At 41.3% G+C, this 27,111-nt stretch overlaps 1 protein-coding gene across 4 annotated transcripts in view; it reads right to left on the bottom strand.

The window, feature by feature from the left end:
- Positions 1–27,111, bottom strand: part of GUCY1A1 (guanylate cyclase 1 soluble subunit alpha 1) — a 63,387-nt gene that overhangs the window by 2,770 nt on the left and 33,506 nt on the right. For all 4 annotated transcript variants that reach the window (XM_081544521.1, XM_081544518.1, XM_081544519.1 and 1 more), the window contains 6 exons: positions 23,443–23,504; positions 18,902–18,960; positions 16,867–17,576; positions 14,319–14,804; positions 10,469–10,612; positions 5,339–5,493 (listed from right to left, as the gene is read on the bottom strand). In XM_081544521.1, coding sequence (XP_081400647.1) covers positions 5,339–5,493; positions 10,469–10,612; positions 14,319–14,804; positions 16,867–17,576; positions 18,902–18,960; positions 23,443–23,504 — 1,616 coding nt within the window. The remainder of the gene's footprint in view (positions 1–5,338; positions 5,494–10,468; positions 10,613–14,318; positions 14,805–16,866; positions 17,577–18,901; positions 18,961–23,442; positions 23,505–27,111) is intronic.

Raw genomic sequence — 27,111 nt, 5'->3', positions numbered from 1 at the left:
CGGAGTCACAAAGAGTCGGACACAACCAAAGCCACTGAGCGCACACAAAAAATGGGAAAATAACTTTGGGATCTCTTTGGATAAAGATTTTATGAATTCTAGGTTAGTGGGACTAAACTGAGGTTTAGTTGTATATATGGATACTCTACTTACTATCTGATATTTGCAATACGTTTTCTTCTTAAATTCTCAAGAATTAAATTTCCTCTTAAATTCAGATGTTCTACCAGCTTTTATTATTTGCTTCATTGGTCCACGAGGATAAACTCATTTTAAATTCTAATCACACTGATTAAGTTACTGGCTCCTCTTCCCATTTGCTTCCTGAGGTCTCTGTCAAATGCAAACTTAATAAGCATCTCTCTGATCTATTATTCAGGCCATGGATGAGAACAAGCTCTAAACCAGCTTCTACAGAAAATTACTCATATCTTCCCTTCCACTCCCCAGCCTGCAGTGGGACATCTAAATGAAAAGAGTGATGATATTGTGCTAAAGTTCGGAACTATGATGCTCTGTATGTACTGAGGAAACTGCTATATAGACATGAAGGTCTCAAGGATTACAGACCTCAGAATACATGAGAGTGTTCAATTAACTAATTTTATACGTGCATCAATAAATATGTAGTCTGCAAAAGAATAAAACAACTGAAATGATGTTTTAGTCATGGATTTGTAAATATTTCAAGTATCTATTATTTATAAGGCATAGTAGTTGGTAATATATAGTGAAAAATTACAGAATTCCACAGTATTGAAAGTGTAAGCTTCAAAGTCTGGTAGATTTAAGTTTGAATAACAGCAAAGACGTCAGATTTCTAGCCTTTAAAAGGGAACTAAAATAATACATGGGGCTTCCCTCGTGGTTCAAATGGTAAAGAATTCGCCTGCAATGCAGGAGACCTGGGTTCGATCCCTGGGTTGAGAAGATCCCCTGGAGATGGAACCCCATCTCTAGCTTCCTCTCTTCCATCCTTTGGAGAAGGGCATGGCAACCCACTCCAGTATTCTTGCCTGGATAATTCCATGGACAGAGGAGCCTGGCAGGCTACCATCCATGGGGTCGCAAAGAGTCAAACACGACTGAGCAACTAACATTTTCACTTTCACTTTCATAATAATACACGTCTCTTAGGACAGTTATGAAGATTAAATAAATTGTTTAAACAAGATTTATTAATCATCAATTGGATGTCATATACCACCTTCCATATTGGTAACAATAAGTTTGATAATATCAGACATTGGGAAATAGAAACCTTCAGACACTATGGAACACAGATGGGTTTGGACAGCTGAGTGATGCTGAGTAAAGCTGAAACTGAGTAATGAAGCTCATGATCTGGGAATATCATTCATAGGTATGTTATCTAGAGACATGTGTATAAGTATATTTATCAAATCACTTTGCATAATAATGAAAAACTGGCTATCCTGAAACTAACCATGGACAGAAGACAGACTGGCTTACTTATATCCTAGAATACATATTACATCACAGGCACATCTGGTGACATGTTAGATTTATCTCCGACCTGCCTGGGAGAACCAACCGTTAGATACTCAGGAATCTGCAAGCCAATTAAACCATGGATAGGCTGAAACCAGCTACAGTGTAGTGTTTACACTTTAGAAGTAGTAAATGCTACAAATCAGGGAGTATCTACTTCACTTCCCAAGCTGGTTGACCAGCTTACCACTGCATTTGGAATACTTTAAATAAATGAACTAGATTTCCATTTTATCAAGAAAAAAAAAAAATCTCAAAAACATAATATTGAATGGATTCAAGGCAAGTTGTAAAAGAATATGGACAGGTTGAGTGGGTGTCTATTTTTCTCTGGTTTTATTTTTGTATCTGGTGCATTTAGAAGTGCCTTTAAAGCAAATCATTAGAATGTATTAAGAGCCTTAAGATCACACAGCTGGTAAGTCCTGTACTGGGGACCATAGGACATGTCTTCTGACTACAAATCCCATGCTTTTTAAGGAAACTTACAGATAAACACAGTGTCATGGAATTAGAAATGTTAATTAAATCATCTTTTTTAAAGAGATCCAAATTTATAAAAAAAACAGGTTGGAAATATAAAATCACTTAGATGAAAGCTTGAGGGAAGAAAGATCTGAGATAAGCAGCAATAGTCTCAGGGATGCTCACATGCAGAGGGCGGTTTTCTTACTCCCCCAGACTGGACACCGCATCCTCCAAGCAGCTGCATCAACTCTCCTAATTCTGTCATCTGCCCTTTACGCTCCTTGTTCCCTCATGGAATCCAAGTCCTGCTTCTGTGTCACCTCAGGAGCTCCTAGGTCAACCTTCCCACCCACAGGGGTGGCTCCATTATGCCCCATATGCCAGTTTTGTCTTTAATGATCTTGGATCATCACACACCCTTCTCATCAATCCACTGATCCAAAACTCAAACGATACCGAACCTAGTCTCTGTGAGTTCTCTTCACTTCAGTAAAAACAAACGAAAATGCAGAAAATTGTCCCCAAGAATAAAACTCTTCATGACATTTAAAAGAAAGGAATGTATAACTGCTATTACATTGCTACTTTCTAAATAACTGATTAGAATTTGGAAAAGGAAGTTTGAAGGTAGTGGATATTTTTGGGTGTGGGGATGTAGTCTGTGTCCTAAATGTACATGTTTCATAAATATATCAAGGAAGGTAAGCTTCCTAATATTATTTTGTTGAGAAATACCATTCCAGGATTTAATGTTCTATCATTAAAGCTCTGCAAAGAAACAATCACTTTTTATATCTGCATAAATTCTCATAAAATCTGCCCTTGTCCTGAATTTAACCATTTCAGGCACAGAGATGAGCTGAGATGACCATGCGAAGGTGTATCCAGGGCAGGTGAGGAATGTGTCCCTGAAGAGGTGGTATCCGACTTAAGGTCAGATCACGAGAAGGAGGAAAATAGATGACCCATGAGAGAAAGGGAAAGTAGGCATCCTCCATTCAGCAATCAGTTTAGCAAGTCTGATGACTAGAAACGAGGCTGGGGTTGCAGGAGATGCGTGAAATAAGGAGAAAGTGGAAGAAAATGAGGTGGTAAGAGCTGATGTGACTATGACCAGAGATACCACTTGAGTCTGTGGTTACAAGTCTAATTTTATTCTGGTTTCAGTGGAGGCCACTGGAGGGCTTTTAGGGTAGGGATGACAGATCTGCTTATGGTTTAGGAAGAGAACTTGGCTGTTGTGTGGAGGATGAGCCAAGGAGGAGGCACACGAGATACAAAGAGTGAGGGTGATGCTGGGCTGGGGTGGTGGCATCGGAGGAGGTGAGAAAGGCTATGTGCAGGACACACGTGTGGAGGCAGGGGTGGGGCATGATGGAGAGAAGGGAGAGATCACTCTGAGGCTCCTGGTTTGAGTAACTAGGTAGACACTGCTGCCCTTTAAAGAGACTGATGGAGCTTCGCTGGGTGGGAAGTAGATTTTATCCACATGAGGGTGGGGAATTGGAAATCAGTTGTTCTAACATGATCACATTAGACATCTAATAGGTCAATTAGTCATCCGAGTAGAAAAAGAGGACAGAATTATATGAGTCTAGCTCAGTGGAGAATCATGGGTCAGGCGAGAGATAAAAGTGGTAAATCATAAAATTTTGGAAACATGAGAATACAGACATGGCTCTGGGTAGGACAATTTTGCAAAGTTTGGTGTTTTTGAGACAGCCTGGGATCTGGGGATCCTTTGCTACAATGCTTGCACCTGGACAAACTTCTCCTCCAGCAACAAAATACAAAGAAACTGTGGGAGTGAAAATAACCGTGTGCATATGCAGCTGGAGCAAATTTTGGACCAAAAGATACAAAAAGACCGAAAACCCAACTGCCACTTCTGAGGAGCAAAAGCAGGGGATTGGGAGCAAAAGTAGGGTACCTCACATGCCTCCTGCACTCAATACCACCAGAGGGATGGGGAATCCACCTAAGCCACCCCTTCAGCCAGACCCCTGGACACACCCTACCCTCACCCATAAAAGCAACTAGCTCATCCTCCACTCCAGGAGCAAGCAAGGGAAACTTGTTACTTGTTCTCACTCCCTCCTGCTGCAGCAGGGGCCCAAATAAAGCCCTGCCTAAATTTTCTATCTGGCCTCTAATCAATTTCTATTGATTAAGGAGGCCAATAACCTGGTGGGGAATGGTTTTGTGGAGAAGCAGCAACCAAGACAAGGAGAAAGTCCAGCCAAGAGGGAATCTAGTGAATCTGTTGTCACAAAAGCCTGAAGAAGAAGATATTCAAAACATCCTGAGATGGTGAGGAAGATAAGGAGAGAGACCTGACCCTGAGTTTAGCAAGGGGTGCCCATGACCCTGCTGGGAACCATCGTAGTGGCCTATGAGGGACAAACACTGACCAGAGTGAGCTGAGGAACAAAGGGAGGCCCTGAGCATAGACGACCTGTGTGCAGAGTTTTTCTGGAAAAGGAGCAGGAACATAAGGAGACAGCAGAGACGGTCTTGGAAACAAAACAAAGATGTTACCTTTAAAGAGGTAAGTAAACAGATATGGCTGTATTTTGATGGGAATAATCATTTAATTGGAGGAACTGATCATAGAGAAAGCTGATATTTTCAAAAGAAAATGTTTGAGAAGAAAGCAAATCCAGAGCAGGGCTGTCGGCCCCCAGGACAGGAATCACAGTACAGCGTGCCAGGGAGCCAGGTGCACTGGATCTGAGCATGAAGCCGGCGCAGTTCTTAGCAGGTTTCAACCTTTCTTGTGCAAAACAAAGCAAGGTTTTCAACTTAGAATCAGGGCTGGAAAGGAAAGTTGTTCGGAGTAGAAAGAAGATGCTGTGAAACCATCATAGAGAATAGTTCACTTGCTTGGTGTATGTTAGTTACCATATAGATCTGGAAAACTTTTTTCTTCTTCAAGGATTTCCATTATAATTTGATTTTTCAAAGCAGATAAAATGTATACACACCTGCCACATGAATTAAGGGCATTCCTGTCAGGGACCATGCCCATCAACTTGTGTAGTCTCTGTAACTCTGGTCAGTGTCAGAATACCTCCCAAGCCCGTGAGAAGGAATACATTATTACCCTTTGCTTAAAGGGTAATAATGGGGGAGACAGGATATACATCGAGGATGACAGCCAGGCTACAGGTATCTCAGGAGGATCATTCCCATAGACTAACAAGTAGTTTAAAAACAGTTAAAATGAGGATGACACAATTATGGCTTTTCTCTAATATAATCTAAGCAAGAAAAAGTTACGAAGAATGAAACAAATCAATGAACAAAAATGACAACTGCATATAAAAGAGTACATTTCAGGCACTCAGTGGGGTCATACCTGTAAGTGGTTGGGCTGACGTTGATTTTCCGGGGGACACTGCACGATTCAAATTTGTTAGCCAGGGTGACATTGTTTCCAAAAAGGCAGTAACGAGGCATTTTAACTCCAACAACTCCAGCAAAAACTGACCCAGAATGCAGTCCAATGCGCATCTGAAAGCAAAAAGTCAGTCAGTATTCTCGCCATTGGAAAAACACTCCTGCTTGTCAGTGCTGTTTGTGGACCTGTCGAAATTATTATACTCTTGGCTCTTCCCACAACTCCTCCTTCCTCCAAACCTCCAGCCCATATTCCTCTACTCCTCCCTTCCAAGGAAGAACCACTAGTGCGGCATCAGTCACCCCTCTTTGTTTCTCCATGGATGCACTTGGGTTTATCACACAACATGTATTTCACCCATCTTTCCTATCTGAGTCAAAGTCCCCCACAAACCTACCACAGTTGCCATGGTGACCAGGTGAAGTCTCTGCGGGCCGTTTACGTGAACCTGCTCTGTTCACTGGGTGAGAAACACAGGACTTCTGGAGCCCAGAAGCCGCTTCCCAAAACACGGTCACTTCTCAGGATATAAAGTGTGGGTGTTTAGGTATTTTGCTCACAAGAACTTTATGCCAGACACTACTTCACTATTCAAATGACCAACCCGGGGAGAAAAAGAATTGTAATACTGAAGCAGAAAATGACAGAGGAAACAGAAAGCTGGCATTGCTGAGCCTGGATCGCAGCGACTATAAACACTTCAGTCAACAACATCTGGATCCATGGAAAATAAGAGTCGTGCCATATCTGGGTATAAGAGGCAGTCCGAATACACTGAGGTGAATGTTTAGGAATTCTGAAAGCTATTGATAATTTGGAGAGCAGTTAAGACAATGTTTTAAACTGGGATCTTTTAGACTGAAAACTGGCTGATATTAGAGGAGGCACAAATTTTTAAATCACTGCTACAACAAAGCAAGTGAGAGTAAGGATGTTTAAAATGACAATCAGATACCACGTTTGCTATTTCCAAGTTATATGTTCAGTTGACCATTTAAAACAAGTTTCATTGGGTCCCTGTGTTGTATACAGAGGCTAAGGACTTAGTCACTTAGATGTAATTTAGAATACAGGAGACTCCAGATTTCCCAAGTTTTATGGCTAATTTCAGACCTCTTCTAGAAACTTCTGAGAATCATTTGTTAAACCATGAATTCTGCAAAATTTTTAAAGAAAAGCACTACATCATGAATCAGAGGATTTGTATTAGAAACCAAAATTCTGCTAATAGCTGGCAGTACTTTTTTAATAGAAGTACTTATGATATTATTTTCACGTACAATATAATTGTTCAATATTTTACAGATCATGCCCCACACAAAGTTATTATAGAATATTAGTTCTTTTTCCTGCACTGTACATTATTACATCCTGTAACTTACTTATTTCATACCTAGTGGTCTGTATCTCTGACCCCCATTCCCTGCCCTCTCCCTCTACCTGCTTCTCACTGGTGACCACTGGCTTGTTCTCTGCGTCTGGTTGTCTGACTTTCTCTAAATCTCCATATTTCCCTTGTACTCTTTCCTCACCTAAAAAATTCAGGATTGGATTACTTGTAAAGCCTCTTCTGCATCAGTTTTACGTTAAGCACAAAAACATAGATTTCTATTGCATCCGGCTTTTTCTTCCTTAGGAGAATATGGTTTTATACATAAACAATTAACAAGGGACAATTTAAACAAACCAAGAAAAGGTGACAAAAGGTTATCTTCTGCTTATAAATACCAGGCGTACTTTCAAAAGTTTTTATTTTCTTTGGGCACTCTTCTCATTAAACCAGTTTCTCCCTTGTACCTAGTTATTCTAGCTTTTAATAGGACAAGTTCATCAGAGTGTTTTAATGTTTATTTTGTATAATTAATATAGAAATACATCCTCCTTGTAAACATCCGAACAACACAGACAAGGCCAAGGTCCCTTTGCTTTCTCCCCTCCCTCCTTCCCCCAGCCCTGAATCGCACTCTTGACTCCAGAGCTTTCTTATCAGAGAACTTTGTAAATTTACAAGCACAAAAATGGTCCAAAGTTTGAGGTGCCCATCATGCCCCAAATGGAAATCTGCTGGAGAGTCTCCCATTCAGGGCCACTTTAGATGGGCCACTTCCACACGCTGGCCGCTGGGCTGGGAGGGAGGCTCCCAGAGCATGCAGTAAGCCTCAGCGGGTGGGTGTTAGTGAGGAAATCGGTAGAATAAGTGAGTAGACAGTTAGTACACATGACACGCTGGAGAAAGACATCGAGTTTGAAAACAGAAATATTTCCTATTCTTTCACTGTGATTCCATTTCATGGGGAAGGAGCGTAAGAAGTCGTAAAAGCCTGGGCTTTGCAGCCAGAAACACACAGCTTCAAATCCAGTAGAGTCTTGACTGCCCTTGTCCATCACTGAATTGTGGATTCCTCTACAATGTGGTTCAACTATATTGTAATTACATATACTACATATATACAAAGTAAAATGATGTTTAAGTCACAACTGCTCACGTGACACACATTAGTGTTTTTTTCTCACTACATGAGTAACCCCTAAGGCCATCAGAAATTTCCTAGGTCAGTACAAATAAAAAGGCATGTTTAAACCTAAATTTATAGGTCAGTAAAGCTAAATTATTATCACCTGGGTAACCATCTTTGAAATTAGCTATAAATAATTCTTGCAATTGCAAAACTGTAAAAGTACATTTCTACAAATGTCAAAAATCATGGCAATAACCCTGTTCCCCAAACATACACATCTTAATTATAGAACCTATTTAAGTGGAGATCACTGGGTTTATTATTAATCCGGATATTTTAGGCATTCACTTTGATGTTATAAGATTCCTCATCAAAAAAAAACAAAACAAAAGATAATTATCTTCTAAAAAATTATAGAAATTAACCATCTGGAAGAGTCAGACACTGTGATGCTTTTAAAACACAGTGGAGAATTGTTTCACACTCTTCCTATTGTGACCTGGCACCTATGTCTTCTCCCTTCTGGGCAGGCTTAAGGTTGCTTTGACCAATAGTATACAATGGACATGTCACCGTTTATCTCCTAAGGCCAAGGTGTAAAAGGCCATGCAGCAGATACCAACTTTGTTCAGTGGACACCCACCCCCCAGGTAAGAAGTGTGACTGTCCCGAGGCTGCCAAGCTGGAGCAGGACATGTAAGCACTGGGCTGACAGTCCCAGCTGGGTCCACCCTCCACCATGCCCAACCACAGAACCAGGCAGGTGAGAGAGGCGGCATTTTGAAATGGTCCTCTGGTTCAAGTGATATAATCCCAGCTACTCTGCATGCCCTTAACCACTGAGAATTCCCAGTGGAGGTACCAGATGCTGTGAGAAATGACAAGGTATTCATGCTACGCCTCATCCAAATTCCATAGCACAGAATCAATGCATCACAAAAGCTCTGTGGTTTTACACCACTAATTTTAGGGAAGTGTGTCACACATCAGTATATACTGGGATGACCATTCTCTTAGAAAATAGTTGTGAAGGCTTACACATACAGCTTCTATTAATATTAACACTGGAGAGAAAAAGAAAGTGAAAGTTAATGGCTCAGTCATGTCTGACTCTTTGTGACCCCACAGACTGTAGCCTGTGGACTGGAGAATGTCCATAGCATTCTCCAAGCACGATGCTGGAGTGGGTAGCTGTTCCCTTCTCCAGAGGATCTTCCCAACCGAAGGATTGAATCTGGGTCTCCTGCATTGCAGGCAGGTTCTTTATGGTATAAGCCACAGCTCTGGCTAAACTTTTTCCTCCTTCTCTCTATATTTTATATCATGCTAGATAGGGTACCATATTATTTCAAAGGCTCATTTCTGAAGATCATCAATTGAGGACTGTTCTATAAAAGTTAAGTGGCAGATTCACTTCAAGTGGGACAAATAAAGATATCTGTTCATGTGTTATCTATTAAATCTATACCAAGCACGTTAGTTTTATTTTATCATCTGCAATAAGACATTATTATTCTGGGATCTGGCTTATTTAGAAATTTTGGAGTTTTATGTGTCCTGGAAAATATTGCTAGATTACCAGTCCACATTCATTCTAGTAAAATTCCTCCCCTGCAGGGCTCAGAAAACCAAAAACTACATTTTTCAAACTCCCTCAAAGTTTCTAGATGTACTGAGGTTTTGGTGAATCAGACACCCTTGCATGAGCTCTGGGAACCTGGATTTCTGCCTACACTTCCCTTGTGAGCACAGCAGAAGACTGTGTGCTCCCTCTCCCAGGCTTAGCAGGGAGTCCGGTTTCCAGTCATTCAATTTGTGAGAGTCATGATGCAGGATTTCCACATCTGATGCAATTACAGTAGGTGTAACTCTGCTGTGCAGTCAGTAGTGGAGACAGCTTCTTTCTGAGCACAATGGTTTCCTGCCTGGCTGTGGCTATGTGGCTCTAGAACCAGCTTCCAGATCACAGAGGAAGCCATGGTTCTGAAGCATGGCTTTAGGATCCACTCTTTGAGAGCTCAAGTCACGGATGGCTTCCTTGGTCCTAGTGATCTGTAAGCCACTTAGTACCACGAAATAAATTTTCTGCTGCTTCAACGAGCTGGAGATCTACTCTGTGCAACTAAACCCTGATGGATGCACCATTCTACTGATAACTAACTGTAGGGAAAAAGCTAATTAGCCAGGCTGGTGGTGGTCAGGCTCTCTCACCCCATGGCCTCTCACTCTGGCCCCACGTGTTGTAAATACATGGTTATGTAACAACTGAGATAACTTATAGCACCGCGCATGCGTGTCACAATGTACCCACTTGGGCACGGGCCACTCCTGTTCTGTAAACATATAGAAGTTCCACCTGAAAAGCCCTTGAGGCTGCATTATGGCCACGGTTATGGCTGTGTCCACTGGGTCAACCATGAGAAAATACAGCTTGTCTGCTGCTATGACTGCTGTGCCCGTCAGGAGAGAATAAACATGTCTGCAGTTCCTACAGCTCCGTGACTTTTCTTCCAGCTTTCCCGCTGGCGCCTTGCCTACCCTGGGTTCAGAGAACAATGAGATACAGCAAGACTAACTAACCAGCATTTACTGTCATGACAGCTCCTGAACAACACATCATCAGCCTCACCTTGATGGGTTCTCCATGGGGAGACACGACTTCATGAGAGAGCTCCATCATCTTGAGGGCCATCAGCGCGATCTGCACAGCGTGGGTGTCACTCTCTCTGTGTAAGCCCCCGGCCACACAGTATGCATCGCCAATTGTCTCCACCTACGCACAACGGATTCTCCACATTACAAAAAAAAAACCCCAGGAAGCATCACAGTGTACATCACAGAGCAGAAATTACATCATGAAGAGGAAATCTCAGCTTCAGGGGCCAATGGAACATCAGAGTCAATCACAGACTCTTGGAAAAGGTTTTTCTTTCCAGGAAAATCACAAGGTTTCTAAGCTGAGAGGCAACACCCTGCTGTGAATACAGTGTCAGGAGGGGTGTCTGCTCCCAGACTTGCCACTGATTCCCCCACATCATTGCACCTCTTTCTTCCCCGCACCATGTAAAATGGACTTTGTAGAAGCAAATGACATACTTTGGATCTATTATAATATGTTTGAGATATTGGGTGATATATCCTCTCAGCATAAAATACAGTGCTTTGAACAAAGTCACTACTGAATCAAGGTCCTATGAATATAGTTAAGGTTAAAACTGACATTGCAGCTTTTCAAAAGAATGTTTGGTGCTGTCATAGCAATGATAAACTGTCTACATGAATATTAATCATAAAGTACAGAGACTTAAAATGTCAAGTGGGAGGCAGAGACAATGGTGATTGGAAAGTTATTGGAAATCAATCTCTTCTGTGAATTTCATGTATTGATCAGTTATTATCATTGTCATGATTGCTGTTGTTACAAGTGATTTTCATTTGTCATGCTGAATATAGAAAGCTAACAGTTCATTTAAATCCACAACTAAGCTACCAAATTGTAATAGGTGCATTTTTCTCTTCCAAATTTTTATTGTAACCTAGATCATATCAGTGTTCTGATCCAAAGCTGGCAATGTGGAGGGGTGAAGGTGAGAAAGAAGAGAAAGGGGGACAACATCAGCAATTGTTTATTTCACTCAGAATAAATGCCAGAGCCCTTAAGCTGCCCCAAAGTTCTTATCCTGCCTTTATGCTGCCCCTGATCCTGATCCTTCTCCTTATTCTTTTTCTTGCTCACTTTGTCCCAAGCTGCTGGCCTCCTGTTTTCCCTCAAACATAGCAAACGTTTGTTATCCCTTTGTCTGGATCAGTATTCCTGCAGGTGACCACTAGGCACATCCTTGGTTTTCTCAGGCTCTGCTAAAACTCACCTTGCAAAGAAGGTGATTCCGACCACTTCCATGAAATTCCCTCACCCAGCTCCCCTGCACCTGCTCTATTTCCTTCCAGAGAGAGCACACCAACTGTGGTGCTATGAATTCACGCCTTTGCTGTCTGTTTTCCTGGTGGAAAGCAAGCTCTCTGAGTCTGCTGTCTCACCAACTCCTCCACCACTGGGGCCCAGGATATTCACCAGCAAGCGAGCCTGGCATCCAATAGCATCATCTCAGCCACGCACATGGAGATGCACTCAGCCTAGGGGCTAACCTGTCACAGGGCTCAGACAGCTACTCAGTAGGGGGAGAGGCCTCCTCAGCCCTGCTGGCTATCGATGCTGCTGGAGCCCCTGCACTGGCAAGTGTGGCATGGTGTCCCCGGTGTCACAGGGAGTCTATCCTGTCCTTTATCTGTGTGTCCCTCCCTTGCCCCCTTCCTGCTCTGGGACTCTTTTCACAGGGACTGGACTCCACCCCCCACCACACTGGCAAACTCTGGAGGACCAGCAAGGATGTGCTAAACCACTAGATAAATGATCAAACAAGCAGGAAAATGACCAAAAGAATGAAAGAAAGAGAATGAAACTGAACGGAGTCCTGGTCCAATTGGGGACTGGGATAAACAACTCTTGCTGTTCCCCAGAAGCCAGCCAGGCACAGGTGAGCCGGTGATGGGAACACATTCTGTATCTTAAGTGTATTCTGAGGGGAGGCCCCTGCCCGTTTATTAACAGCATCTCCAGTGTTTCCACACAGCATTGACGTGAACAGCAGGTGAAACGAGGACACAGACTCACTGGCTGGGACAGCAGCTGGGTCCCCAGGGGACTCTGCGCCTCATCCTTGCCATGAGGAGCAAGGTTCTGAAAGCTAGAGAGGAGTGACAACATTTTTAAACATTTCAGCAGGGAGCCCCGTGCAGCAGTGGGCGGCTTCTGTGAGCAGCTGGGCAGTTTGCAGAGGAGAGCAAGACCTCCTCACAGTTCTGAGAGGAGACCTTCTCAAGACATCAGCTGTCTACAAATAAATACAGTGAATTCCACAAGAGGCCATTAGGCTTAACCTAACTGAAGCCAATTATTTTATCTGTAATTATACACGGACCTCTTTTTTCCCAAGGGAAACACAGCTCTGTCTGGAATTTCCTGTTAGAAATGTTTTAAAGAGAAAGTTTCACCATGAGCATCTAGACTGGAACCAAGCAGGGCTTACGTTGTCCCATAAATAATTTTTGTTTCCTCTTTAATCATTTATTTATTTCATGTTAGGTTAAGCTCTGAAATGTCAGTTTGTTATGTGGCAAATTAAAACATGATTCAAGCCACATAAATGAGAAGCATGCTTTATTCTTCACGCCAATGCTGAGAACTATGTAAAATACATTAAATCAGTAAGAAAACATTTTACTTCTAAAGAAACAGGCAGAATCTCTTCATTGGTTCTCTTATTAACAATGCATGCTAAGTCACTTCAGTCGAGTCCAACTCTGTGCAACCCCATGGACTGTAGCCTCCCAGGCTCCTCTGTTTATGAGATTCTCCAGGCAAGAATACTAGAGTGGGTTGCCATTTCCTCCTCCAGGGGATCTTCCCAACCCAGGGATCAAACTGGCATCTCTTATGTCTCCTGCATTGGCAAGCAGGTTCTTTACCACTAGCGCCATCTGGGAAGCTCCTTATTAACAATAGTTACACTAAAAATAGTTTATTATGTTTCGGGGGTGATCTCTGTGCATCCCCAGACCCTAGAATGATGCCTGGTACCCTGCAGGCACTCAGTCAACCCTGCTGGCTGATGAATAACAGATATTTTTTTACCGTAATCTTTATAAGAGCTCCGTTCATGAAGATTACAGGACATAAAGCATGTTATTCATGCATATAAACTCTGTGAATTGATATTATATCCTCTGTTTCAAAAATGGGAAGGGTTGTTTAACTTTCTCTCCTTACAAAGCAAACAAGGCAGAAAACGAGATTTGAAGACAGGCCGTCTCCTGCCCTTGGTCACCAGATAAGCAGATGATTTGGGTTTCTGTTCCCTGGCCGTTAAAAGCATCCTGTTACTCTATACTGAATGAATCTGTTGGAGGACAATTCATGTAATCCTGCTTCTTTACTTTTGCAAATGGAAAGGCTATATCTTCCCTCTTTGAAACATCTCAGGCTTAACAGTCCATCTTGGTATTTCCCTGGTGGTCCAGTGGCTATAACTCCAAGTTCCCAATCCAGGGGGCCCAGGATCAATCCCTGATCAGGGAACTAGATCCCACATGCTATAACTAAGACCCAGAGCACCAAAAAAAATAAATATTAAAAAAAAAAAACCAGAAAACAAAACCAAACCAATTCATCTCAGTTTTCACAGTCCAAGTGTCAGGCTCACTGACTTTAAAACGTCACCTTTCTGAGGGTCTGGCAGCCCATTCCCTTGCTGTCACTCTACATTCTGTGAAAAGACACAGCGGCTGTCCTTTCTGGAATAATCATCTCTGAGCAGATTCACAGCCAGAAGACACTCACACAATGAAGGCAGGATGCCTGCTCCCAGGACAGGCTCCTGGCCTAACGCCCAACTCTCCCCGTCCAGGGCCTGGCCCCCTACCTTGTAGACATCCAGCTCTCCACACTGCCGGTCAAAGCGGGTGTAGAGTGCATTGAGCATGGTGATGACCTGCAGTGGAGAGCACTGGGAACAGATGGCCGTGAACCCCACGATGTCAGAGAAGAGCATGGTGACGTTGCCGAAGCGCTTGGCCTGCACGGCGTGGCCCTGCCACAGCTGCTGCGCCACCTCGCTGGGGAAGATGGAACACAGCAGGTCCACCGTCTTCCGCTTCTCTTCCTCCAGGGCCTGGTGGGCCTGCTCCAGCGTGGCCTTCAGCTTGCCCAGTCTCTTCTTCAGGCCGTCCTGGGCCCTGGCCTGCTCCCCGATCAGCACCACATCCCGCAGCGCATTGTGGATGGGGATGTCGGAGAGGTACAGCCCTCGCCCCGTGAAGTCCTCCAGTCTGTCCACGCAGGGCGAGCCCAGAAACAGGATGGAGCTGGACTCCACCATGTAGATCATCTGGCCTTTGAGGTCCATTACCTGTGTAGAAGGAGGACCAATCTTTGTGGCTTATTCACGTTCCCAACAGACAAAAGGTGAGGAAACAGGTACAGTAATAATCTCTTCTTTTTTTTTTTTGAACAAGTCACGCACCTTGCAGGATCTTAGTCCCGCCCCCACCTTTGTTTTTAAGCTTGAGTTTTTTCTACCTGTTGACAAAAACAATAGGCTGTCTTATGGTTTCAGTTTACTATGAGCTCTAAAATGCATGCATACATCTGGAGAATATACTGGAGAATTGTTGCTGTTCAGTCGCTAAGTCGTGTACAACTCTGTGTGACCCCATGATCTGCAGCACACCAGGCTTCCTTGTTTTCTACCGTCTCCTAGAGTTTGCTCAGACTCATGTTTATTGAGTTGGTGATGCCTTCCGACCATCTCATCCTCTGTTGCCCCCTTCTCCTCCTGCCCTCAATCTTTCCCAGCATCATAGGTTACACAGAAATCATGATTTTTCAATCAACAATGCCCCAAATTCTTGCTTCAAGGCTTTCTCACTACGTGCCACACTGATGCTTCTGCTCCAACATTCTCTCGGCAGCAGCTATCAGCACAAGGGTGCACGGGACCCCTGGGCAAGGGGGCTTCACGTGCTCATCCTGGGTCACAGGCTCATGTGTGTGAAGGAGACAGATGTGTACATACGTGTTAACGAAAACAGAGCCACAACAGCCTGAACATCCTTCAACAGTGGACGGTTAGCCAAAGTACAGGACGACCACACAATGGGATACGACACGGCCTTTGAAAAAGTGAAAGAGACCGGTGTCTAATGACATGGAAGGACACACACAAATATCATTTATTGATAAAAAAGAACTGTAAGAAGTAGCTTTTTTGTTTTAAACAAAAATGTACATAATTTTTTTGATTTTGGACAAATCAAAATAATAATAATGGACATAATATAATAATAATGGACATCTTTAAGTATTACCTATTTTTAAACATTTAGCTATATTGTGTTTATGATAAAAAGTAATAAAGCTGTTTCCATCCGGAGGGACAGATAGTGTGTCTTCTGGGTTAACTTGTCCAGAAGTCACGTGCATCGTGAGCCTGTCTATGAGCTCAGTTATACTATTGACTGTGGTTTCCAAACTTCTTTTCTAAATTATGCATGGTTCTCTACTATGAGATGAGAACAGAACACTTTCTCCCACATTTTCTAACAGTTAATCAAAGAAGTTATTGATGTTTTCCATGTCTATTAAATATTGAGTTAAGAATTCATTTAGTTGCCTCCTCTAAGAAACAAGTCTTTTTTGTTTTTTTGTTGTGAAATTCTTCTTATTATCCAAATTAAGTCAGCTATTTCGTGATGATCGAAGCCATATTTTTACATAAGTATTTTTGTAATTCAGTTATAAAATATTCCATAAATATTTTCTAGGTGACTCTAGTGGTAAAGAACCAACCTGCCAATACAGGAGATGTAAGAGACGTGGGTTCGATCCCTGGGTCGGGAAGATCCCATTGGAGGAGGGCACGGCAACCCACTCCAGTACTCTCGCTTGGAGAATCTCATGGAGAGAGGAGCCTGGCAGGCTACAGTCCATAGGGTTACAAAGAGTCGGACACGACTGAAGTGACTTAGCACAGCACAGCACACAAAGATTTTAAAAGGTAGACTGCATTCAAAAAATATTTGTGAAATAATGTTTTAAGTAAGCAAGCAAATGAATGCACAAAGAATCTTGTCTTAAATTTATTCCAGCCTTCAAAGTATTTTAGAATTGTTTTAAACAGAAATATTTTATTAAAAATTCTGGGGACTTCCCTGGCAGTCCAGTGGTTAAGACTTCACAAATTTGACCCCTGGTCAGGGAACTAAGATCCCACTTCCCTTCACCCAAAAAGCCAAAAAACATAAAGTAGAAGCAACACTGTAACAAATTCAATAAAGCCTTTAAAAATGGTCCACATTAAAAAATGTTTCAAATATTCTGAAGTGATACAGTATACTTTTACATTTTTCACACCCAGTCCTTAAGGTGAAATCATTGATTCCATATCACAACAGGACAACTGTTCTTCTTACCCTGGAAGATTTCTTCACAGAGTTGTCCCACCTCCTCACTCGCACCACGAACTGCATGTTCAGCATGGTCATAATGCCGCTGAACGTCTGGCTGATTTTGGGGGTCAGGATCTCAAAGTACTCGTCAAAATGAGGCTTCCCTTGCACGTCTCTCCTGCTCATCAGCCGCCTGATGCCGTGGCCGAGCTGCAGGATGCTCATATCTCTGTCCAGCATGAAGTGGAAAGGGAAGGTCTTGCAGAAGAGCGAGGCGGGGATGACCAGTGAGGACACGGGCTTCCCTGGGGGCGGGTGCGGTCGGGCGCTCCTGACGTGGACGGAGTAGAGCTCGCAGGGCTGGTCCACGAATTCACGGCAGTCCTGGTGGAAGCGAGAAGGCGTCAAGGAAACCTCCACTTCCGTCTCATACAGTATGAGAGCAGCTGCCTTAATGATGCCGGGGAGAATCAGGGAAGTGATCCTCTTGGGGAAGAAATAGTAAACATGTAAGACATCAGGATCTTTATCCAGGCATAGGATGGACGCATCCTCAAACCTGCCCTTCTTTTCTGCTTCTTGACAGTGGCTGCTCTGTTTCAGGAGGGTGCTGAAGCTATTTAAAAAATCTTTCAGGGTTCCTCCAACCACACCTAGGATGTATTCATCTTCTTCATAGCATATTTTAAAAAGCTCCTCACCAAGAGATTCTTTGATGATCTCCACTGGAACTCCTGAAAGCATAGAACACATTTTCTGCCATATCATATGCATCATCTTGGCAGAGCTGTATTTTTACTGCTATTTTTAATACCACCTTATCTGACAATTTATTGCTTTATATCTGCTAATAAGAGTTCCAACCAAAAGTAACCATTTTTGTTCAAATTATCTGCATAAATTCATTTGTAAAATTCAAGTAACTCCAAATATAAACCCAAATTGGTTAATTATGAAAGAATGATCAATTGAGTATAAGATATGACTTTTTATCACATTGAAATTTAACTGTAAAAGAGCAATTGGAATCACAGAGCTAAGCCTCTTTCAAAAGAAGTTCTCCCACCTTGTTAACATCAGAAACAGTTGCACATGTTGTACAAGGGGGTACTAGCCCCCTTTGAATATAAGCATCAGATACAGAATTAATTTATATCACTGGTGGTAAAATTCAATTTTGTCATTTTTCCTGAGATGATATAAAGTAATATAATAGTAATAAATATTATTATTATTATTTTTGAGCAAAATAGCATTCTTGTTGTTTAATGTTACCTGAATGAAAATGTGTTGGGAATACATTATTTACTTCCCCCAACTTTTCCTTCGCTGGTCTCCTTTATTCTTTAAACTCTTTGTACCACATTCTTCTCATCTGTAACTTAGGGGAAACATGGATGCCCTGTTCACAGCACTGCTGTGGTGTTTGTGGGCCGTGTTAGAATCGTGTCTGACCCACAGAGAGGGTTCAGTGCAAGTCAGCCATCAGCAGCAGCAGAAGCAAATTCCTCAGATCTTCTACTTCAAAAAAAACCTCACCAGTTGGTCCATGTACTCAAACTTTGAAAAGGACAGTATGACAAAGTCATTCATCTGCTTGATTCTTCCAAACTAAGTATTAATATGTGAGCACTGCTCACATATTTCTCATAATTGCTTCCAACCTTTAAAAAGTTACTTATGTTGCTATGTTGAGTAGAACTTTTCATGCATAAATGAATGACATTTAATTGCTAAGTTCAAGACCAAAGCATAGGAATGTCTATGAATCAGCCTGCCAGGCAGCTTTATCTACTTCTCAGCAAATAAACATTGTAAGAAGAGGAAAAGTTTGAGGTCAACAAAGGTATAAGTATGAAAAAGAGTTATTCTTTACATTAACACAAAACATAATATTTAACATTTCACATTGGATGTTACCAACAAATAAACATGAATATTTTAAAGAAAATATTAGTTCTCCAGGTAAACATTTTCTAGTTATAGAAAATTTTAGTTTACAGGTGAAATAGTTCTATAAGCAAATTATTTCCTAATTTCATATACTTAATTCTATTACCTGCTGCAGTTGCTTGGTCTGCAATTATTTTTTCAAAGTCTTCTCTTTCCAAAGATTTCCTGAAATTATTTCAACATCTTAAATTATAAACTGACAAATGAATGGTAAAATTTCAAATTATAATATACAGAAATGATGACAGAAAATAAATTACCTTCTCTGTAGAGGCAAATCTTGACTGTCATGTTTAAAGGAAAGGAGCATGACATGTACAAACCAAATCAATATTCGAAAACCCCCAAATATACATGATCTAGACTGTTTCATCACTTTTTATAAAGTATATCTATCTTTGAAACTAACTTCATATAAGCTAATAGTACAGAGGCTTGTACTGGCAGAAAACCCAGTGGTACAAAATGGCCAAGGATGATAATAAATCAGGATGGGCTTTTCTGATAAACCAACCAAGAAGCAAAATATACCTACTGATGGATTTCACTTCTAAGTAAGTCCTTATTTATTTTCTAAAGCAAATACACAGTATATGCTACTTTTAGGTTTTAGGTTCTATATATTTAACTATCAGGCATCATCACATTAAACTTTTATCCTTGATCTAATATAAAATTAGTAACTAAAGAAATTTATTTCTTATTCAGTTACTGAACTGCTTTAAGTAGCACAGAAGTTTATAATATATTTATATATTAATAACAATTAATATAATTTAATATATATGATTAATGATATATGATAATAGCAAACATTTTGACTGATAGAAGGTTTTTGTAATTTCAACTGGACAACTTGTTGATTCATGTTTGCTTAATTGCTTTTTTGATGATTTCTGATAGTGATAACTGATTAAAATCAAATTTACAAAACTACTAAAGCATATTAAAAGATACCTAAGTTATTTTGTGGTTCTGTTTGCTATTAGACAAGCCAAGATCACAAATAGGCATAAGTTGAAAATAACTATATCAAACAGATTTCAATAAAGCATGATACATGTAGAGAAATTTCAAAAGAAAAAATTCTTGACAAGGAAAATCACTCCACTGGCTACTTGACCACATAAAGGTATACTGCTTATAACATGAGCCAACAGACTGTTCAAAATTGGGAAACAAGTATATCAAGGCTATATGTTGTCACCCTGCTTATTTAACTTATGTGTAGAGTACAACATGTGAAATGCCAGGCTGGATGAATCACAAGCTGGAATCAAGATTGCTGGGAGAAATATCAACAACCTCTGATATTCAAATGATACCACTCTATGGCAGAAAGTAAAGAGGAACTCAAGAGCATCTTGACTAGGGTGAAAGAGGAGAGTGAAAAATCTGGCTTAAAACTCAACATTCAAAAAACTAAGATCATAGCATCTGATTCCATCAATTCATGGCAAATAGATGGGGGGAAAGTGAAAACAGTGGCAAATTTTATTTTCTTGGGCTCCAAAATCACTGCAGACAGTGACTGCAGCCATGAAATTAAACGATGCTTGCTTCTTGAAAGAAAAGGTATGACAAACTTAGACAACATGCTGAAAAGCAGAGACTGATTCACTTTGCCAACAAAGATCCATCTGGTCAAAGCTATGGTTTTTCCAGTAGTCATGTTTGGATATGAGAGTTTCACAATAAGAAGGCTGAGCACCAAAGAATTGATGCATTCAAATTGTGGTGGTGGAGAAGATTCTTGAGAGTCTCTTGGACTACAAAGAGATCAAACCAGTCAATCCTAAAGGAAATCAACCCTGGATATTCATTGGAAGGATGAATGCTGAAGCTGAAGCTCCAATACTTTGGCCACCTGATGCGAAGAGCCAACTCATTGGACTAAGACCCTGATGCTGGGAAAGATTGAGGGCAGGAGGAAAAGGTGGGCAACAGAGGATGAGAGGGTTGGATGGCATCACCGACTCAATGGACATGAGTTTGAGCAAAGTCTGGGAGATAGTGAGGGAGAGGGAAGCCTGGAGTGCTTCAGTCCATGGGGTCACAGAGAGTTGGACATGACTTAGCGACTGAACGTGGAGAAGGAAATGGCAACCCACTCCTGTGTTCTTGCCTGGAGAATCCCAGGGACAGAGGAGCCTGGTGGGCTGCCATCTATGGGGTCACACAGAATCAGACACGACTGACGCGACCTAGCAGCAGCAACAGCAGCGACTGAACAACAATGGTCAGAAATATATTCTTATCTAAATAACTTGAGGATCAAGCTATGATATTACATCTAGTTTGAATTAGATACCCCCAACCCCTTGTTATGTACTATATTAGTCAGTCTTCAGATTTGCTCCTTCTTCTCATTTAAGCAACTTTTTTTTTTTTTTAAGAATTAGCCTAAAGCTGCTCAGAGGACTATTCTGCCAATTCCCAGCAAAGCTTAGCTAAGTCAAACATCACACAGTGCCATTCAAAATAAGCTCCCTAATTTTACCTTCAAAAATTTTTAAAAAGAAGGTATATGTCTGCATGTATACCAGCAAATGTAAGTGTGTTATACACACAGGCACACATACACCAGCCATGAGTTCACGCATGATGTGATCAAAAGGTCCTAGGAAAAGATAAAAGCAAAAGCTCGAAACCAACCCAAAAGGGTATCATAATGACTGTGTAAAACTCATTCACTTAAAAATGGTGGTGAGTGTGCTGTATGACTCAGGGAACTCAAATCAGGGCTCTGTAACAACTTAAAGGGGCGGGATAGGGAGAAAGATGGGAGGGAGGTTCAAGATAGAGGGGACATATATATACCTATGGCTGATACATGTTGGTGTTTGGCAGAAGCCAACACAATTCTGTAAAGCAGTTATCCTTCAATTTTAAAATAAATAAATTTAAAATTTTAAAAATGGTGGTGAGTGGGAAAGTGAAGTTCCTCTCAGCAGTCAGCACACTGACCTCAGTTGAAATGGCAGCCGACCTGCCAGAAAGATGGGGAAAAAGGCCCAACATAGCCAAGAACTAAAGAAACAAAGCAGAGAGAAGCCATTTGGCATTATCAGCAGGCAGTCTCATAAGAGAAAAAGTCCCTCTTCTTATTTCAACAGTGGTATAATCCTTAGGACCATTTAAAAGTATGGTCAACTCTTTAAGAAGTCAAAGAAGAGGTAAAAGATTTTTCAAAATTTCAAATAAAATCATATTTTTAAGTTTTGAGGTTTTTTTGTTTTTTTTTTTAAAGAGCTCCATCTCTGGGAACACATCCTAATTGAATATCAGCATTGAGCTTAGGCACATTTCAGGACACCAAGCCCTGGGAATAAATTCTGAGTCAACTGGCTGCCAAGGCCTCAGGCAGACAGACACAGTAGCACAGCTCCAGGACTTGCTGCCTATCTTATCAGCCGGACTGAGAATTAAGGTCAGAGGCTTCTGGAATGCTGTCCATATCACTCTGCAAACACAGCTTCTGTCAGACACATAGATTCACACTCTCTTTTTGGACCTGTCTCTGACCCCTTCTTGGCTTGCCTGCCACCTGCAGCCTGGGACCAGTTAGTCAGCGAGCAAGTTAAGTCCAGAAAACCCACAGAGCAGATGAGATGATCCCCTCCTGAGCAGCAGACAGATGGATGAATGTATAAAATATTCCTGACAAAGGTACTGGTTTGCAAAACTTGCAAATTCAATTCTGAAATTTGACTGCAAGTGTTTATTGTAGTATTCACACCGCAAATAATCCTTCAATTTCAGGGAAACCAAAACAAAGCCAAATTAAGTTGTCCACCAGCAGTAAATGTGCCAAGACGTATTTGTAAAATGAACTCTAAAAATCACGGTTTTTTTTTTTAAATTCACCTTATATATGAAACTGCTACAGAAAGCTTTCTTAAAGAAAATTTCAAAGACAGAGGAGAAGAAAAAGTATGAATAGAACAGGTATTTGAATATCAGTATAATCAGTATAACCAAGCTAGTTAGGAAAATACCGAAACGCCTCCCTAAGGACTGATCCAGCTGCCGCCCCACTCCTGAGTTGCCCACCTCTTGCTCCCACATCCTCCCCTCCTGATGCGGGAGCTAAAAATTTAACCTGTGCAATATTATAAGTAATTAGCCTCCAATTAAAATAAATTAATTAATTAAAAAAATATTTTAACCTGTAGCTCAGTGTGGGGCGAGGCGACAGGCAGGTTGCACTGGGACCTGGCCCCAGATTCTTGGCACTATTCTTCAAGCAAGGAGTCTGCTCTGATTCACGCCTTACTTTGTTAAATATTTCAGAAATTACACCCTAGCAGAAAAGAATAGGCCTTTGGGGAGTTTACTAAATGGAGAAGCACAGGGTAACATGGTTAAAATCATGGGCTCTGAAAAACCTAGGCTTGAAATTCAGTTCTGCCATTTCCTAAACAGCTATAAAATTCTGGACATTTTATAGAAACCTGAGCTTAGTGACATATGAACTGTGAAAAATGAACACACTTCCTTTCAGATTAGTGGCAGCTAAAATGCTTAGCCCAGTTCCTGGCATACCTAAATGATTCATATATGTGATACACCACCAAGCACTGGTTATGAGTAGCTGTGTCAGTGATTGTAACAGGAGATTCATGCAACTGAAATGATTCAATTTACCTGTTTTCCTTTATTTTGTGTTTTGCCAATGTTCTCTGAAGGGCAAGGTTCAGACGCTCAAACTGAAAATTGAAAAGAAAAGTTTTAAACACTCCCTTAAATAATCATTTTCTTGAAGATACGTACCTCACAAAAATTTCTTCTGAGAGCTTGTCAGGAAGAAGCAGAAGCATTGCTACTTTAATGACAAGTGTATTTGAAGTACCCCTGTGGAAAAGAGGACTGATTTTCAACAGCTCTCACACTTGGGAAGAAGCCAAGCACTCAGACTGACTTGAATCTGGATGTGGGCTATGTCCCTGGCGAGTGGCTCTGACAGCCACCTAGCTGGAATCACACAAGAGACTGTTTGGTGAAGTCAGGCACCCCTTCCTCCAGGTCAGGAAATCCCTTGGACATGCAGCCAGGACTTCAGTTTCAGTGGGCCTCAAGCCAGGAGACCCTCATTCCTTTCACAGACCCATAGCAGCCCCCTACCCCACACTGAGATCCTCCACCCTCACATAATCTCACTTTCTGCTCATGTATCATTCCTGTCTCTTCCTGCTCTAGAAACTCTGAGCATCTGTCTCTTCCCTTTCTTTTATCCCTTAAATCCAATCTGTCACCAAGTTCAGTTGATTACTGATTGAAACAGATCTTGGATTTCCCCAAACTTGTACTCATTTCTTTTCCTTGAACAAACAATCTTCACAAAATACTTATAGTGTTCTTCTCTTTTACTGATTTTTGAGTATCTCATGAATCTTCCTAGATTGCAAAATACTTGTATGTAAGCCTGCATAGTTTTAAATATTGGTTGACAATTAATATCTGTTAGCAGCTTGCTCTCCCTAACCAGTTAATAAGTGGGAAGTAAATCATTGGTAACTTCTTTACATTCCATAAAAAAAAAATCCTATGTATCTGCATGTGTATACAGCCGCCTTCTGTAGTTTATCCAGAGGACAGAGGAGAATTCTCTGGCTCTGTCCCAAGTTGTGAAATTCCTTTTTCCTTAAGATCTATTTATATCTCTCTTGGACTTTCCACTGGTCAAGTGAGACAGTAAAGTTAAGCAAAATCAACCAAGCTTCTGTTTTAATGAAATTATGAAAAGAACTTTCAGTTTCTAAAGAGCATATATTAGTAGAACTTAAAAGAAATGTGAAATTTCTTGAAAGACAATACAAGTGCTGAAAAGAAATAAAATAGAACTTAAATTTATCCATATAACAATTTTTCTGATGGTTTAGATAAGGAGAGAGAGAAAGAAGGTCTGGAGGGTGCCGGGCCAGCAGGCAGATTCTGAGCAAGGGCCCAGCACCCTGTGGCAAAGGGTGATTGCCTGGCAGGCAGAGAGCGGGTTTAGGAAAGGAAATGCAGGCATGTTCTTTTAAATCAGGGAAGGAAGAAGGAAACATTAGACTTGAGACCCTAAAGGAGGCAGGAGCAGATAGCCTAGGGTGCTTAAGAAGGCTTCAATATCTCAAGGGCATTTTTTTTTGTTTTTTTCTTATTCTTATGTATCACCTTTTATTTATATAGGTTATATTATTTTAAGTGAAATCCTTAAAATCTATGGATTTTCAGCAGCTCAATTTTCAGTAGCTCTTTCCAGATCAATTTCATAAAAGTTTGTAGCCATTGGCATTCCCATCAGTTATATACAAGACTGCCAGTATCAGCCTCACCCCATCAAGGGCCTTTGACCTCACAGAGAGTAACTCTGGAATCACGAACACCAGCAAGTCTTTGTGGATGAAAACCCATGAAACTCTGGGTTGCTAGTTTTGTCCTTCTCTAAAACCTATTCAGACAGAAAATGCATGCATGCGTGCACGCGCAGTCGCGTCTGACTCTTTGCGACCCTATGGACTGTAGCCCGCGGGCTCCTCTGTCCATGAGATTTCCCAAGAAAGAATACTGGAGTGGGTTGCCATTTCCTCCTCCAGGGGATCTTCCCCACCCAGAGATAGAAGCTGCGTCTCCCACAACTCTCAGATTGGCAGGCAGATTTTTTACAACTGAGCCACCTGGAAGAGGGGTCATCAATGACATGAAGGTCACTGCCTGCACAGAAGATCATCAAGCATTTGCAACCTGACATTTTTTTTTTCTTATTTTCTGTCTTCTCCACTAGAATAGAGACTCCAAAAGGGCAGGGAAGATCTGTTTAGCTCACCACCGCATGTCGGGCACCTAGAAAGTACCTGGTCACAGGAGATGCTACCTACATACTGATGGAATGAAGGAAGAAAGGAATGAACGCACATCTTCTCCCCTGTCAGCCATTCCAAGTCCTGAAGGCTTAGTCGGTAACATCTGTATCAGAGAAGCAATATAACTCAGTACAGAGATGTTACCATTGCAGCTTGCTCAAAAACACAATTTATATTATTTCCAAGTTAAAATAATTTGAATTACATTTGCTTATACACGATTTATTGCTCTGACCGGGAACTTGGGATAGGCAACAAGAAAAGAAAATCTATCCATTTCTGCCCCTGAAGACTTTCTCCTTCCTCACCTCGAGTACTAGTGGAAATATCACCATCCTCTCTCCTCCTGTTGACCTTTTGGTTAAACACTAGGACACGTTTTTACCATTCTCAGTCTGTATTCTTCCTGGTCTTTCATTTCCTTCCCTCTACGCCATATTTTGTAATAGCCTATAAGGGGAAAGAATCTGAAAAAAGAATGAATATATGTATATGTATAACTGACTCACTTTTCTGTACACCTGAAACTAGCACAACATTTTAAGTCAGCTCTACTCCAATAAAACGTTTCTAAAAAAAGAATTTGCTTTTTTTTAAGTAAAAAGTTCTGAGGTCCTAGCCAAGCTGTAGCAGCATACATTAGTGATATTACAGCTTAACAGGGTTTGGTGTCTGCTTTCATCATACACCATTGCTCCTCTGGAAAACTGTTATAAATTCAAAACAAGACAAAACAAAACCCACAAGTTTTTCAGACAAAACATTTATTGGTAAAGGCTGTCAGTGCCTAGAGCTTCCTACCTTGGCACTAAGGCTTCTCGAACACATTCTGAGCCTACACACTGAGATTATGCAGATCACAAGAAAGTCAGGAGCAGGACTCAATTTCCCTGAGACCTCACACCTCATGACACAGAATCAATGACTGCAGGATGGCCCTGGAGCATACTAGTGTATTAACACTTCAGGCACAACTGCTGTTTGATGCAGTATTGCCAGGAACCCTCTGAACGGAATTTCATTGGTCTGGTTTATGGATTAGCTGCTATTTCAGATGATTTTTAACTTTCCTGCATTTTTCTTTTTTTTGCCTAGAGGCTACATTAAGAAAGTTTATTTTTATGTAAGAGCAAAAAAAAGTCATTGAAAGGTTTTCAGTATGGCAGGAACTGGGGTGGGATGTTTTCTATAGTTCTTAATGTTCTTCTAGACCAGGGAAATTTTAGCTCCTAAGGATAATGGAATACTACTTCTTTTTTTCTTCTTGCAACCCAATATTTCACAACACATTCACAGACTTCAGGAGTTCCTTCAGATCCCCTTAATCTCACAAGGTGTTTGATTTTGGATAATATCCTTCATGTAAGCATGTGCTGCTGTGTGTTGTGCTATCGCTTCAGCCACCTCTGACTCTTTGCGACTCTACGGACTGTAGCCCATCAGGCTCCTCTGTCCGTGGGATTCTCCA

Source organism: Giraffa tippelskirchi, chromosome 11 (assembly GCF_054371585.1).
Source record: "Giraffa tippelskirchi isolate mGirTip1 chromosome 11, T2T-mGirTip1v1.2.pri, whole genome shotgun sequence".
NCBI classification, from domain to species: Eukaryota; Metazoa; Chordata; class Mammalia; order Artiodactyla; family Giraffidae; genus Giraffa; species Giraffa tippelskirchi.
The sequence above is the reverse complement of the archived record's forward strand: the minus strand, read 5'-3'. Positions and strand labels throughout refer to the sequence as shown.